At 41.3% G+C, this 16,506-nt stretch overlaps 1 protein-coding gene across 11 annotated transcripts in view; it reads right to left on the minus strand.

Moving 5' to 3' along the window:
* Positions 1-16,506, minus strand: part of BTRC (beta-transducin repeat containing E3 ubiquitin protein ligase) — a 115,448-nt gene that overhangs the window by 56,040 nt on the left and 42,902 nt on the right. For 8 of the 11 annotated variants that reach the window (XM_038141746.1, XM_038141741.1, XM_038141750.1 and 5 more), the window contains one exon: positions 10,723-10,800. The exons of the other annotated variants lie outside the window; for them this stretch is intronic. In XM_038141746.1, the coding sequence (XP_037997674.1) occupies positions 10,723-10,800 (78 nt within the window). The remainder of the gene's footprint in view (positions 1-10,722; positions 10,801-16,506) is intronic. 11 annotated transcript variants of the gene reach the window in all.

Genomic DNA, 16,506 nt, shown 5'->3' on the forward strand with positions numbered 1-16,506 from the left:
TGTTTGGAGAAATTAAGGAAATCACAGTCCTTTCCACTTTACCCATTTAAAGTTCACCATGAAACAGAAACAAAAGAGAGCACAGAAGCCTTATCTTCTCCATTGCTTTAGCATTCATGTTTTATTTCTCAGTGAGCTCTCTAACCAGAAAATAACCAGTGACAGACAGGAATGCAGAACATTCTGGCTCCAGCAGTTCTCCTTACATGTCACAACATTGATATCTGCTTTGACTAGCAGCCAGAAAGCAATTTCTGTCTCTAGACCCAGAAGGAGAAACTGAAAAATTCAAACACACTAATTCTTTCAAGGTGCTGTGCAGATGAACAACGGGCATCTTTCGGCAGGAGAGGCTCAGATTCAAACTGGATTAGGCCACAAGCAAACAGAAGTTGATTGCTTCTTGCAAATATTTGCCAACATCATAAAACCATCACCCTGGTATGCATAAAACTTTCTCCTCAGAAGTAAGATCAGAATGGTATAAACTACTATAAATTGGGGCTTAGATATAGCATCCCAACTGATAGACAAAAAGGTGATACCGTCTGCTTTGCACTGACATTGAGACAATACCATGCAAACTTCATTTTACAGGCATGGTATTAGTTAAATTCAACCAGATTGTGAAGGCAAAAAACCATGAAGAATTGGTAAGATTCTTTGTTCAGTTTTCACATTTGTGTAATTTAAACCATTTACTGTAAATCTGTGATTTTTTTTTTCACTTGCAATTAAATTTCTATATGCAGTATTTCTGTACAACTTGTCTGCTACATATTGTAAGTTTTATGAGGAGCCCTGACTGAGGAAACCTACTACTAACTCCACTTTTCAGATCAAAAGCTCAGCCACATAAACATTTACTGAAAGCAACAAGGAAGTCTGTGGCTCTGTGAACTGAACCATGAACTCAAATCTTGTCAGTCTTTTTCCTCCCAAGACAGGTATGCACAAACCTTGGTCGCATGCCAGCTTTTTAAAAGCTGGGCTTACAACAGGCTTTCTCCACATTTACAAATGGGAAAGAGTAGACAATCCAAACACAAAATGTGAAATACTAAATGCTAAACCTAGAGATGTCAGCATTTTCTGAGAACTAAAGAAGCTCACTATGCACTATTCAAAAGTTACATACATGTCAGTATGCAAATACAAGTAATTATTCTAGTATATTGCCTAATTTTGATTACTTTCACCCACACATTACATCTCAGTGAGAACAGCACCAAATGAACTTCCAGCATAACTTGTTCGTCAAATCCCACAATACCGGGGACTACTGACACTTGACAGAAGTGGTATAGCACAAATTTAAAGAAAAAAATGAAATGCCTCACACAGTTGGCAGTGAACTTCTGGTGCTTCCTGCCCCAGGACACTGTGCAGAGAAATATCATCAGAAGTGGAAAAAGGGTCTAAACAAACTCATGGACAGCAGCTCCACACATACTCAGCACAGGTACCTTCCAGACATCCCCAGTGCAACAGCAGTAGATGCTGCAAGGACAGGAGGGCAATGGAGTACCAAAAGAGGCCAGACTTCCTTGCTCCCACTTGCTCCCATTCAACAGCATTTTCACTGACAGTGCTGGAGCTGGCAGTGGATGAGCTGACTCCGGGTTCTGACTGACCTGGGCATTCTCATGCTATCAATACACCTCTCTGCCCCTTGCAAACTGCCGAGGAACTCCTCCTTCCCAACCTTTTCAACCACAGAAGGAGAGAAGAACGTGCTTTTACTGTAAGAGCTAACTTTTACCCAGTAATTTTATTACATAAGGATTTATGTATGTGCCAAATTACCAGATGACCATTTAGTCCTTTAGCAGCTCTTTGTTTCTCAGTAGAAGTAAAAAGGGAAAAGAGAAAATTAAGAAGAGTATATATTGTGGATTCAACATATCCGGATGCATATTTGAGAATAAAACAGTACTCTTCAGTTTGACATATATTATTGTCTTTTCAAAGTTACAAAGTTCTTATTTTCAAATTCTCACAGAAGAATGCCTTATTAGCCTTGTGGGATGAATAAAGAGGGCAAAGCAGATTCACATGCATGTTCTACAATATGTTTTAAAGGACTGAAAGCAAAACACAGAAAACCTAGTTCTCCCTTAAAGTCCAGAGGAAAAAGACGAAATGTCACTCTACTTGATAGGTCTCAACAGAAATGTACTGCCAGTGTTACAAAGAAGCTGCATCTGGCTCATGAGGCCAGGTCCTGAGAAGCTTGGAGAATATCTGGTCAAGGCAGTACTACACGGTAGTCTCCAAATGCTTTTTGCAGGCAGCAGTTACTGGCTACTGAGAGACACAAAATGGCTGCTGGACACAGAGATTTGGTTTCATCTGATATTGCTCGTACACTAATAGTTACTGTGAACAGGTCCAGTGAATAGACTAGTGAATTCTGAAAGCAGAATTAATGTCATATCATCAAGTGATAATGTAGAGCCCTTCATGTTAGGTGAAACATTTGATGGTGTCTGATGCTACACAGCAACATAAGAGTACCTCCTTCCATTTGTTCCAACGCTCATGGGAACACTGACTCACCTGGAAGAAAAGCAGGAAAATCAAAGCCAAAACTAAGCCTTAGAGAAGGATATTTCTCTAGTTCACCTTTAAAGCTTGACCCTTTTACATACCTCATCTAATCTGCACCAAAACTGTTCAAGTTTCTCCTCACCTTTCATCAAAATAAGAGGTTTCTTCATCAAGGAAAAGTATTCTGAAATGGTAGCCTGGTTCAACGCTACAGGCAGATAGCTTTGCGTTGGAGTGCTTTAATATGTTTTTATATTGCATATAAAGCATGCAAACATAAACCAGTTTGTTGAAAACTACCCTCTTTGTGGAAGCTGGCTGTAATTCTGAACAAGTTTTCAATTTTCACACTGCTGCTAGGGTAAAACATTTTAAAGAGTTTAATTTTTACATTGGCTTCAATGACACAAGATTATCTAACAAAGTAATGGTTAATCAATAGAGGGTTTAGTTGTCAGGTGAAACATATAACACACTAAAAGGGATTGATTGCAAGACTCCTCCTTATTTACTAGAAGGTATATATTTAAAATGACACAAACTTGTTACCAAGCTGCATTCCTTTAACCTTGCAAAAGCCGTTTGAGAAGAGAGTTAAGCAGCCCTATAGCCAAACAAGCTCTAATGAAAGAAAAAAAGAAACCTACAAATATATGGGAGCACCAAATCATGTCAGAAGCAGGGGAACCACAAAGCTGTATTCACTCTCAGCCAAAGGCTTAAAATGCCACAGAGGCACTGGACTATGGTTCACTAAAGATAGAGCTGTATCTGATCTCATTCCGTAAGTGTCTTTGGTTACATTTTTCTTTTTAAAGAAAGTATGATCCTGCTCTTTGACACAAACACATAAACATTTCTGCTCCTGTCTGTGTAGCTCTGGATGAACACTGAGCACCAGCCTGAAGCCTCGAACCCCAGGCAGAACTTCATGTATGCGCAGCTTTTCTACCAACTGCAATCCATTTCTTTGGCCATTCATTCCAAGAATCCCCAGTCTCTGAACAAAGCTCGACTTTTTAATAGAAGCTGCAACCCAGGAGTTCAATAAGATTTCCCCCCCAATAGTTAGTAATTACATGATTTATCAGAGAAAGATAACACTAATAAAAACGCAGCAAAAAGACAAAACCCATACCCTCCCTTCAAGTCATTTTCAGGGAAAAGATTATTAAACTGTTCTTTTTGAACAAGGGCTTTTGTAGCTAAGCACAAATTGCCAAACGGTTAGAAAAAAAAGTTATTAGGCTCTGAAGAATTCAGCAGAAGTGGGAAGTTATATAAACAAATCACTCCAGCAGATTTGGAAAGATCGCTTTCATCTCAGTTAGAGTCTTAGGAGACTTGTATTAATTACCCTTTAAAGGTCTTTCACATGGACTATTTAAAATAAATGCAATTTATTTATTTATTTCAAATGAGGCGCTTCTTCGGAAAGAATTAAATAATCTTAACAAATTTAAAAACGTTTTTATAAACAGGTAATTAAAAAGAAGACTAGGATTAAGTCAAGCTGTAAGACATTACCCAGGATCCGCCTCGACTATTTTCTTAAGACAAAATTTTTGTTTTCCCTAGCCCAGCCTTGGGAAGGATAGTCTCCACAGAAAGTCATAAGACAAAATAAAGACTAGCCAAACAAAAAACTAGATCATTTACAGGATTTTCCCTACAGCACAGTTTGTCATATTGCAATTACACCTTGCTGACTGTGAAAGCCAGAGTCCTTAATATTGCCACTAGAGGGAAGACGTGTCTTAACACACGGCAATGGCAGTTGGGGAGTGGGTTTTCTTGAGCAATTACCATAACAAAGCTCCCTTGGCTGTGTGTACCTTCTAATTACCCAGTACAATTAAAATGACTTACCTAAAACAAACATGGAAAAATAAAGGCCACTAAAACAAAAAACCTCAAGACAATGCAAACAAAAAGCTTTAGTCCAATATGCTTGTTACGTGAAATTACATTAAAGCTGAAGATTTTTTTTAACTCATCCATCAATGCACAAGGGGGAGAAGCACAAAAAGGAGTATGCCACAATGCCCAACACCACAGGGTTGTTCAGCTACGTAAAAGCATTAAAACAAACAAAAACAAAGAGCAAGGCAAACTAGATCTCTTGTTAAAGAAAAGAAGGGAAAAAAAAAAAAGAAAAAGAAAATGTGGTATTTAGCCATCTGGTAGCTGCTTGAAAACAAATTGTCCTCAGAAGAGCAGAAATACAGTATGTCTTCTTGCAGTTCACTGGCTTATGAATCAGACTACTTTTCCTACTTTTTTTTTTATACAGGCATGGTAATGTTAGACTTCTGTGCTGCTCCTTTCACTTCCCTCTTGTCCCACTGTGCAGACATAACCATGGTCATCCCAATCAGACCCAGTTGTTCTAACTCGGATGCATTATTCGCAGTCTTTCAAGATACATCTTGTTGGGCCCATTGTTCAAAACCCCCCAGGATTTTTTTTTCCCCCCTAACAGCTACTTGCTGATTTTTAAACCCTTAAATCTTTCATTTTATAAGGCGTATCATTAAGGGAAGATGGCAGCCAAGTGATTTTTCTTTCCATTGACAATTTGTGACATTTTTCCAGCAGCGTGCAAGGTGTTGAAAACCTGGCAGCTGTTACCTCCTGGGATGAAGATCCTTTTTTATCCTCCCTTGACAGTTTAACTCAATGGGTCAGCACCTTTAAAGACTGCAAAGTACCACTGAAGTGGATGGAGGCTTGAATTACTGCTCCCTCCCTAATCAATGTAAACCCTCACTGCAGGTGAAACTCTTAATCTATAGAGGTGCATGGGGGAGGAAAATGTAATGCCCTGAGCCAGATGGTTTTCATCTTGTTTTTTAAAGAAGAAAGGAACAAGCTAACAAGGGGACAGCTACTTTTGTTAGCTTCTTGGCCTCTCTCATGGCTTCGGATCCCCAGGGTTCCAGCCACACAAGAGAAAGAATACAGAAAAACATAAACACTTAAAGAAATATAACTAGGGGGCTGGCAACACGCTGCTTTCAAAGAGCTGGGAGCCCTGTTCAGTGCTTTATTTATCACTGCCCACGTTCTTCGGATGGTAAGTGGACATGGACACAAAGGGCAGGGGGGAGCAGACAACACTTGCAATTTACTCAATTACAGAGGAATGCAGCAATGCGGCGGGGTGACAGATTCCTATTAGCACTAATGCTGAAAGAGCCCAGTGGCCTTTCTGCCACAAGGCAGCATTCCCATTGTAACTTAGACTCCAGCACATCCCGCTTTGGCTAGCTTTTTAACACGCACTAAGTGTCACAAAGGAATGGAAATTATTTTTTGTTGTTGTTGTTTGAGAATAATGAGCAAAAAAAAACTTTAAAAGAAAGCATAATCTTGCAAGTAAGGCTAAAGGTGTACTTCTAGCAATTTCAGGGGGCTTTTCAATCAGCAACTCCTTATTACCGAGCGTCGTGTTAAAGATGAGGTAACCAGGATAACTTCATAGACTAGGACTGCCCTGCCTCAGACAGCTCTCCAACAGAAGGCAAATCTGAAGTGCAGCATCTTCCCCAAAGAGACGGAGGGAGATGAAGAACCCTCTCTTCCTTCACACCATGCATCATTCAAGAAGAGGGCTTCAATCTTGCATGGCAGAAACACTCTTGCAGCAGAGAAGTACACATGGAGAGGAGCCCTAAGCAGCAGGATGAGGCTGCCAGCTGAAAGTAAACCACTAACAATTGCTACTTCTTGTTTTCCCTTTGCTCTACCTTCTTCAGCCACTTTCTGCTTCTCATGGTTTTCTTGAGTACTGGCTTTAAACTTTTAAGATCAGACTGTGCCTATTTTAACTTTGAAATAGTGCCCAGAGCATGTTTTAGGTGCTACGTGTAATTTTAGAAAATTATCTCAAGTCTGTAAGAGTGAATTGAGGTAATATTCTGTGCCAAAACCATAAGAGGGAGAATTCTTGAAAATGCTAAGGGGCTTGTCTGAATGGGGTAACAGACAGGGATTTTTTCCCCCGGACTTCCATCTGGAAGCTTGCAGAAAGACAGCAGAGTCCAATGTGAGGTTTGCAGGAGGTACACTGTGGCAGCCTTGCTGCTGCCAGCTTTTCCCCACAAGGCACCTTCGCCCACAGATGAACCACAGCAGCAAAAGGCACTTCATTATTGCTGCAGTGAAGAGAAGGGAGGGAGGGTTTTAAACAACCGGCATTGTGCCTATCTTCTTTAAAAACCAGTAGGGTAATCAAGTTCAGGGCAGGCTCGGACAGCTGCCCTGTGACCTATTCATGTTGACCCTCACTATTCATCACTTTCCTTAGGACTATGAGGGCAAGCTCTCGGGGAGTGACCACCACAATAGACAGATACGAGCCAACAATAATACGGTTCCTGCAAAAAAACCAGATGGCACTGCAATAAATTTACAAATCTGCATTCATGGCTCTGTTAAAAACACCCAGAAGCTAAAAGGCTGGAGGGGCCCCCAGAGAGTTTCCCCTTCCCAGTTTCTAAAGGCCGGCTCTCTCCCCAAGACTATTGAGCTCATGTTCTTCATAAATGAAGGATGGAGACATAGCCCTTAAAATAACAAATGGCTGACCTAATCAATCTAGTGTTTGGGTCTAACACTAAATGATAGGCACTGAAAACTAATTATGTTTTTTGGCAAGGAAGTTGAATTAAAATGGAAACACACAGGTTAAAAATGCACTGAAGCATTTGCGAGTCCCTTTGAAAGGGCAGCACACACACACACGCTCACATGCAGGGCTTGAAACAGGAACCTGATTCAATAACTCATGCATTTATTTTTAAAATGAATCAGATTAGTCCCATGTGTGACCTGCCGGTCCATCTGTATGAGCTGGACTTAATGGGCACTCTTCTCACGCTTACTTCAGTTTGAAGTATGAGAGAGATAAATTTAGTTTAATTTTCAACAGATCAAGCTATCCATTTTCCAAATGGACCATCTGGATCAGCCTATTAAAATTAATTTATAACTTTGCAGTGTGAAAATTCGTTTGTTAGCTTAAATAAAGTTGCCAAAAACTTTTGCCACTTGTCATTGTTTTTTTCTCATCTGTTTTCATACTATGATTTTCAGTTTATCCCTTCAAAATTTAATTTTGTCAGATCAAGCACTGAACGAAAACTGAATGTCTGTGTCCATATTCCAAAGTCTGTCATAGCTTAGATCTTTTCGCTGTTCCAGCAAACAGTGTCAAGTTCATTGCCTTCTTCTGTTTGCGAGTGCTAATCTCCTTGTCTTTTCTCCCTTGCTGCCCTCACATGCACCCAACAGTGGCCATGCCTTCCACTTCCAGCAATTCAGCAACACAGCCCCACTTGTTGAGACTTCTGAAGACACCCTTCTCCATAAACCATTTTAATCAACAGCAAAATTATATTTCTCTTACTAAGAGTTCCACAGCACTGAGCAATGGGTGTCTTCAGTTCCTGCACATAACTTCAGATGTGTAAGTAAGCATTACACCTCCTTAACACCTCCACCTTCTGGAACATCTGATCACAAACCCACCTGAGTAAACGTTATGGCTAAGGCTGCATAACAGCACTGCAAACAAGGCAAGAAAAGGAAATGTACCTTTACTTAAACTTGTTAGCAGCTGAACATGTCAAGACATAGTACTCACCCTGAAGTGGTCTGATGCATCTCATTAATTTCCTAAGACTAATCAAAAAGCACTAAATATGAGGATACGTTCACTGGAAAGACCATTTAAATAAACAGACTCCTACCCTTATACACTTGATTTCTCTGTGCATGTAGGTCCATGTTCCCCAATAATGAAATATTAAAGGAGTCTTACGGGAGGAACAAAAAATACAAAACTGTTCACACAATATTTACCAAGTTAGCATCTTTCCAGTAAAACAGAAGGCATTTTTTGTGTATTATTGCTTTGACAGCATTTGCAGGTCCCATTTTCTTGCTTCTACAAAGCATGGATAGATGTAAGACATAGCAGTCACTCTGCACACCTTCCTATAGGAGATCCAGATCTTTCCAGTAAGCATTACTCATTGATTGTGAGTATTTAGGCACATGGCTAAATGTGTCTGACTTCTGCAATGAGAGCCCCAGAAAACTTCCACTGCTCCTGTCCATTGCTAATGGAGAAGATGAGCAATCCGAGCTTTCAAAATGCTCAGACAGCTTTATTTCTGTCTATGTAAAGAACCAGAATTCCCTCCATAACAGGCACAAAATCATGGACAACCACCTCCTATGATCTAGACAAGAGGGTGCTTGCTTTAAGATTAAGACTACATCTTGAATTTATTCACAAATACTTTCTCAACACAAAAGCCCCAGATATCAGTTGAAGACCCAAGGATTTTGTCCTGCATCTGTCACTGTAAGGACTGGACACAAAGATGGAGACCGACACAACGTCTCAACAATATTGTGCAACACGGCTAACCGTCTTCAATGTAAACGATGTCCATTGAATTCTTTCCAATATGAAATCTTGGGACACTACAAGTGGTTTTTCAGTTGTATTCCTGCTATCTACTGGATTATGATGAATTGTAGGCCTGAGGGAAAAGACAGCTTTCCTGTGACACTAAGAATACTTCTGCAGATTGAGATACAACAGAATGGAAACCCCATTCAAGAAACTGTACCTTCCTTATCTGTATAATACAGTTTGCAAATATCTGTTTCCTCAATCAATAACTATGAGGAAGAACTCAGTGTGATGAGAAGACACACAAAGTAACTCATGATTCTTTTTAATTAACATCTCTGAATCTTCTTTTGAAGAAGAGTCATATACCTCTTCTTGCAGAACCTGTGGCTTGCCGTGGATAATATTACTCTAAGATAAACCCCCCTGACTTTCTGGCATGCTGGGGACCTTGTTTCCTCTCCTGGGGATACACAGTAGGGACTCAGTAGGTTTGCCCTCTTCCTCCAGCTCTTGCTTGTTGTTGAACATGAGACACAGTTTAAGCTTCATCTAACATACTTAATCAATTCTGCAAGGTAATCCTCCTCAGCTATAAATGGGACCTCAGCCATTATGCCAGCATACTGGCTCATGTCTGTAAGACTTACATGGACTCCATCTGTTAGATGGACCTGTCTTAGTCACATGTATGCAGTCCTTCACACGACACCTCCTCCCACAAAATCAAACACTCCTATCAAAGCACAAAAAAACCCACAGACCAACCACACAAACCAAACAACTCTGAGCACAAGACGTATCAAAAAGATACATCTTCCTTTACTATGGATCTGATCCACAACTTCTCCTTGAAATAGCTGACGTGGGGCAGGATTGTGCCATCTTATTCCTCAGCCTGAGGCTGCTGCTCCTGTGGCTGAGATGCAGAAGGAAATGCAACAATTCCTCAGCTGTTGCAATGCATGGCCTGGGGTATTCACTTAAGTCACATTCACCAATGGTTTCACTCTGATACACCAGGCAGTAACCTCAGGCAGCTAAGGCATGGACATAATTTTGCTTCAGCTGCCTGAAGGTTGCAGTGGGGAGAAAGACCAAAGTGAAAATGGATCAGAAATCACTAAACTCAAATTTCCCAGAAAGCACATGCCAGCCTCCCTTTGTTGGCCACGGGGATTACAAAAAGGAATTATTTTGAATTGGTAAGGAATTTGCTTTGCTATATATAAAGGACAAAGAAATACTATTTTAGTAAACCATCCTTTCTCCTTTTTACCCATTAGTAATTCATATGAATGTAAAAGAAACAAGAACAGATCATTTTTGAGGTTTTTAAACTGGATATAATCTCCAAGAAAATTTACCTTCAAGGGCAATAAAAAGTTTAATTGTTGTACAACATTTTGAGAGTCTTGATCTGAGGCAAGGCAAAATATACTACAAACAAGACAGGAACAATTACAGAAGAAAAGGCTGAAGAGATCTTGATGAACACCAACTGGAGAAAGGTAAAACTAAAGTCACAGTTGACTGAACTACACTGAAGCATATATTTCTTCAAACTCCCCTGAAAGCTAAATCTCTGTGTCTGATTTTCCTGGGTACAATGTGACTTGCTCAGACTTCAAAGAAGAAAACAAAAGATTTCCATGAGCACAAGCCAGACTTCAGCTTCCAGAAGCATTTAAGGATTCAAATAGCTAGAAAGTTTTATCGCATTTTTAAAGAGACTGATCACATACCTGTCTAAGTGAATTCTTCTCAGGAATGATCTTCCTAGGGGGCTCATCATTATTACAGTCTTCTCTCTCAGAGGAATTCTGTGAAAGAAAGTAAGCTTAAATTCAATTCTTATCCCTAATATTACTCTGCGAGGAGAAAAGAAACAGAATATTTTTCCTACACAGGCTGTAGCATTTTACATATACACATACTGGAGGCTAACTTGTACTTTTATGCCAAACAGCTTGTTATGGCAGAGAAAGAATTTCTCCTCCTCAACACAACAATGCAACACTGCGCAGGTATCTACTGAAGAAGCTTGTGCTTTAGGGATTTATTCTGAAACTACCAATAACAGCCACGTCCAAAAGCTGAAATGGTGGTTGAATCAGCATGGCAACACTGGTGCTCCTGAACACCCCAGAATAACCGTTTAAAACAGTGGAACCTGTTGAAAACAAGAGGTTGTTAATGGGTGCAACTGTTGTTCTCTGTACCCCTATGTTTTCAATCTGCCTAACAATCACTAATTGCACTGAGTCTGCCTGGCTGCCTAAAACCATAGAGAAATTATGGTGGAGCTAAATGCTTGTAAAAGAGTTTGTCAGGGAATCCTTCCAAAAACACCCCCAAATATTGTGTAGGTAGTGTATGATAATAGAGCTGTGTTCTTCTCTCCTGCTGCTTGACTCCACATACATGTACCATATCTAGAAAGACTGATTCTCCAAAATGTAAGCCACCTCCAAAAAAAAGATCAGTCAGACAAGAGGATGTAGAGAAGAAATGCAAGGGCTTTTCCAGCGTGAGTTAAAAATACAACCAGGAAACTTTTGTCATGCCACTGTCATGATTAAAACCAAATATTGCTTGGTTTAAGGCAAACTATAGTTGTCATACCACGACATGAATAGTCTCTTGCAAATGTTTGGTTAAAAACTGCTGGATGCAGTGGGGAGAATCCTGACCTCACTGCCAAAGTCAGCTACTCTGGAAGACAGCGTTCCTTCGCACAGGTTCAGCTACTGCACTGGGGAGAAATGACAGCCAGCTTTGGGGGAATCCCACACACGCATCTAAAATAAGTTTGATCACCACAGAATTCATAGCCTTAGGCCACATTCCCACACATGCAGTAGTGAGCAACTAAACAGGTTTTAAAGAGATGTGGAAAAACTGCCTAGGGAGAGCTCTGCCAGGAAAAGGGTGGCTTTCCAGTTACTTGCAGACAAGCTCAGGACTGCATCTATTACAGCAGAAGTTTGCTTTCCGTACCCGTCCCCCAAATAACCTGTCCTTTGCTGAGCATGGCTCTGCCTGGCTTCTCACAGAGACAGCTTCCAGCCCAACACCTAGGAGACACGAGTGGCATGTGCTGGCAGAGCAGGAGCGGGGCCGGGCGAGCAGCGGCAGCGCGGGGCCAGCAGCAGCACGGCGGCCGCGGGAAGCATCGGCAGAGCGGAGCGTGTGCCCACGGCAGTGCTGGGACTCACTGCTCCGGGCAACGGGGCCACAGCGACAGCCAGGACACAGGGCGGGGACAGAAGCTGCTGAGAAATGGCAGACAAGGGGTGGAGGGAGACGAACACAACAGTAAAACCCCACTTGGGATGTCATAAACTGGTCAGGAGTAAATCAAGGCTTGCAGACCAAGTAGTGATTTTGATTTTTTTTTTTTAACAAGATATAGAACCTATAAGGCACCATGACATTTGGAATGCTGTAACCACGGTTTTATAACGGAAATCAATTCTAAACAGGCCTGATAAATCACTATAAGAGGGCAGCTTTTAAAAGTTTTTGTATGAGGTCACAGTCAGGACCAAGTTATTACATTAAATCCTGCTTTGAAAGAACTGTGATCATAAAAACATACAAGTCAGAATCGCATATATACAAAAAGGAAGGTCAGACATTAAATCTGCTCTTTTCTGCTCTCATGAAATTTAGTTTAGTAAGTGGTTCATTCAAGTTAGGATTTTAATTTGTGTGCTTTGGGGAAAAAAAAGGTCAGGAGTGAAAACTGTAAGAACCTGAGATGAGTTACTAAAGGAAATGCATTTTGTTGTGGCTGTAGGGTAAAGGGTTGTTTAGTATTTCTGGATTCATTTTCAACACCCAACCCCTTCCCTACAGTAAGTGTCAGAACGATTCCCCTTTCCAAATAATCTCTCTTTGACAGTGAATCTTGCATTCTTCTCACCTTTCAAAGCCACTAAGGATCCTCCCTCACACAAACATCAAAAAGCAGGAACTGCTGGTGAACTGTTAGCCCTTATTTTGAAATTTCTGGTTACTGCAAAGCATCAAGTTATCTACTTTTTCTTTAAGCTGAGCATCTAATTTTAAGAGCAAGCAGAGGACCATTTTGCATTCATTATCTTTATAGGTGGCAAGGCTAAGAGGTTGGCTGAACAAAGACCAGACAAAGACTGCCAAGTGCATATGGTGGTTCACAGCTTGGTGTCTCACCATTCTACAGCACCAACACAGCAGCTCCGATAGCAGACTATTAAAGAGGAGCGCTGCTCATGCACTTTTGTCGGCAAGTAAGTTACGCTTGGTGAAGACAGAATGACTGGAAAGCATTACACTGAAGAAAAAGCACAGATGTTTATAACTCCCGCTCATTTCTCAGGAAAAGGAAACCTATCAATCCAGGTGCAGCTACAGGACCCTGCATATTTCAGGACTAACTGTAGCTGCATGGAAGTGAATTTCACTTGACAGGGCAACACTTAGCCATGGCCAAGGGAAGAGCATAACGTAATCGACTGAAACGGTACATCTATATATTTCTCCTTGCTGAACAAGGTGGGAGGAGGGATAAACATGCGCGAGGTCAGAATAAGGTTTGTCTCAGCAGGACTCCAGCGATGCTCTCGGCCACAGGAGAGGCAGACAAAGGGAGAACCGCTCTGAGCACCCTCTCGTGGTTACTAAAATGCACGTCCCGGGCACAGACCTGGAAAGAAGCATTTGGTATCCAGACGGTAAGTTGGGTGTACTCACTGGGAATATTAAAGATCTGCAGCAACTGTACTTCATACATAGTAGGGGAACGATGGAATTTGCTAGGGAGAAAGAAGCAAAGAAAACTAGTGCACGTGGAAAGCTGAAAAGCCATACAAACTCCCTTCCACCAGGGAAAATTTTTACTTTCCACAGGCAAGCCTTCTTGACTAAAGCTGGACTAGCTAAAAGTGTCTGTGCTTGCATGTAAGGGTCTCTTCTTTTGAACAAATACAGGCAAGATTAGATGCTGAAGTCTCCAAAGCACTGCCCTCCTTCCACAGACAGGTAAAATAATTAAGTTTTTTTCTTTTTGCCCAAGGTCACACAATGACAGGGGAAGTACTGAGAAGTCAGGAAACCCAAGCTCATAGTTCTTGTAACCTTGAAAATCTGTCTCTAACAGAAGATTCTTGCTAAGGGGCTCTGCCTTCCATAGCTCATTTTTCCTAAAATGGCTACTGCCTGTAATGAGATCCTTTTAAATCTGATTTGCATTTAAAACTTCAGCCTGTAATTAACAGAATATAACTCCATGGCAGGTTGTCTTAAAGACCACTACAGAATTATTACTATTTAACTCTCCCCATGAAGCCTCCTCTACCACTAAACACAACATGCCACAATGCATACAAAATCCCCAGACTGAAGCATTTGACAGGAGATGACATGCAGTATTTTGTGTACACAGCCCAACAAAACACTGCTGGGAATGAGATATAATACATGGAGAAATGCACTCCCAGGGACTACCAATTGGGCAGAGCTACCTTTAGTACCGCCTCACTCGTGGTGGAAATCAAACCCCTGCCAACTGGGGGAGGCTTTCTTTGATGCCGTTCTGCCCTGCACTAATTATAAAAGAGCACAGACACAGCCTTTTTTCCAAGTGTACGGAGGTGGGGGTGGGGGAGAAGAGTGTGTCTATGTGAAGAGCACAACTATTTTTTATGCTTTCAAATTCTTAATCCTGTTTGGAGCTGTCAGTGGGGGTTAATGGAAGCCTTGGATAGGAGAATTCCAATCTGGTTGGCAGATGGATAGGTTGGTTATAGCTGCATAACTATGTCTTGCCTGCAGGCACAATTCAGAACACTGTTAAAGCAATATAAAGTCTCTGTCAAGCTGAACCATTTGGATCAGTAGCAAGGAGAAATAATAATAAAAAAGGAGTTCATTTCTGGGCCTTGCGTGTTTATGCTAGTATGCAGAAACTGATTAATTGTCATCGTGTGCTGGTCTGCTATACCTCGGATTTCTACTTCTGGAGTAGATTTTGCATGCTAATATAATCATTCTCCCTCTTGAGACATTAGCAAATAATCAAATGAAAAACAGGATCATAATTTACTGAGATTCGGGCAATTCTCTATGCAAATTTGACTTGTTATTGCTGCTGCCTCGTTAATCTGAATGCCTTTGACAAACTCCTTTGATTTATGAACTCATGACAACTCCAATGTGTATATATTTTGCTAGATTGACATTATCATTAAGAGTGGGTGGACTGAGCTCACATGAATGGCTGATTTTATTCGCTGGTGTCTGCTGCTCAACAGCTGAGCATCTCCTTCTCACAAAGCCCCTGAGCGCCAGGCTCTTCCCATCTACCCATCCATTCATCATCTCGATGTTAATTGGCCCAGGCTTTAAGCAAATTTTCAACACGATTTAAAGGCACGATGACACTGATTACTGACCCTCTGCCATACGGTGCCTATTGATTAACCTGACAGAGATGATGAGCTTGAGGGAAACTAGGTGTGTGTGGACCTCGGGGAGGGGAAAAAAATAATATATTGTTTATGCAGGCAAAACACTTGTCTTTATCCCAAAGGCCAGAATTTGTGCTGCACTGGCCCTTAAAACACACTATTGCTTTAAACACCTGCATCCAATACAGAGAATGCTTGCTTGCTTGCTGTGGAAAAATGATTACAAATTTGATGTCATGTGCAGTCTGTATTTTAATCGAGTTCCCTGATAAATAGACCCCCTCAAGCCAATCAAGTCTCGCTCCAGCCATTGCGTGCGTATACATCAGTTCGAACAGAAGCCTGGGTGTGCAGAGTGTGCTTTTAGTGGTATCAGCAGATCCAACTGCATGTAGGAAATCTACTTGGGTATTTTAGGTCTCTAAGCAAATAATACAGTGGGAACACAGTGTGCAAACAGTTAGAGTAGAGTAAATGTTCCAAGGGCAAACTGGATGCCAGACATAGCTGTCTCAGTATTTCTGCCGCCACATTAAAATAGATGCTTTAGCACACACCAGTGAAATAGTGCATTTTTCCTTTCTTTTCCAGTGCAAACTGTTGATATGACCTGACCCTCAAGCTCCTAAGTGCATTGAATGAACACAGCATTTTATCAGAAATTGAAAATAACTGACATCCTTTTTCATGTTCCTGGAAGTGTCCCTGCGCTGCACTTGGTCCTCGTCACCAAGGACAGAAGGGTACTCTCTCAGTCAAGAGGGAGCCACTGAATAAAGAGGTACATCAGCATTCTGTCTGCAGACTGGTGCTGTATGAAAGTAAAAGGAGGCAGAAGGCCTGTTTAACCCCTGCCCAGCCCCGGGTTAAGTCTGTCAATCAGGGCACACTGTTCTTCTCTCCCAGTTCAAGCCAGCAGCTTGCCAGAAGTCAGGATGTTCCTCTTGCTAAGGAGGGAATTTGGGAGAATGAGGGTGTTGCTCCAAGATGCTGCAAAGTTAGTTGTCTTGCAAAAAACAGGATAAAGCATCATCAGGTAAAGGTATGAAGAAATTAGCTGTAATTGCCTAATGCCGA

The sequence above is a fragment of the Motacilla alba genome, chromosome 6 (assembly GCF_015832195.1).
Source record: "Motacilla alba alba isolate MOTALB_02 chromosome 6, Motacilla_alba_V1.0_pri, whole genome shotgun sequence".
Classification (NCBI taxonomy): domain Eukaryota; kingdom Metazoa; phylum Chordata; class Aves; order Passeriformes; family Motacillidae; genus Motacilla; species Motacilla alba.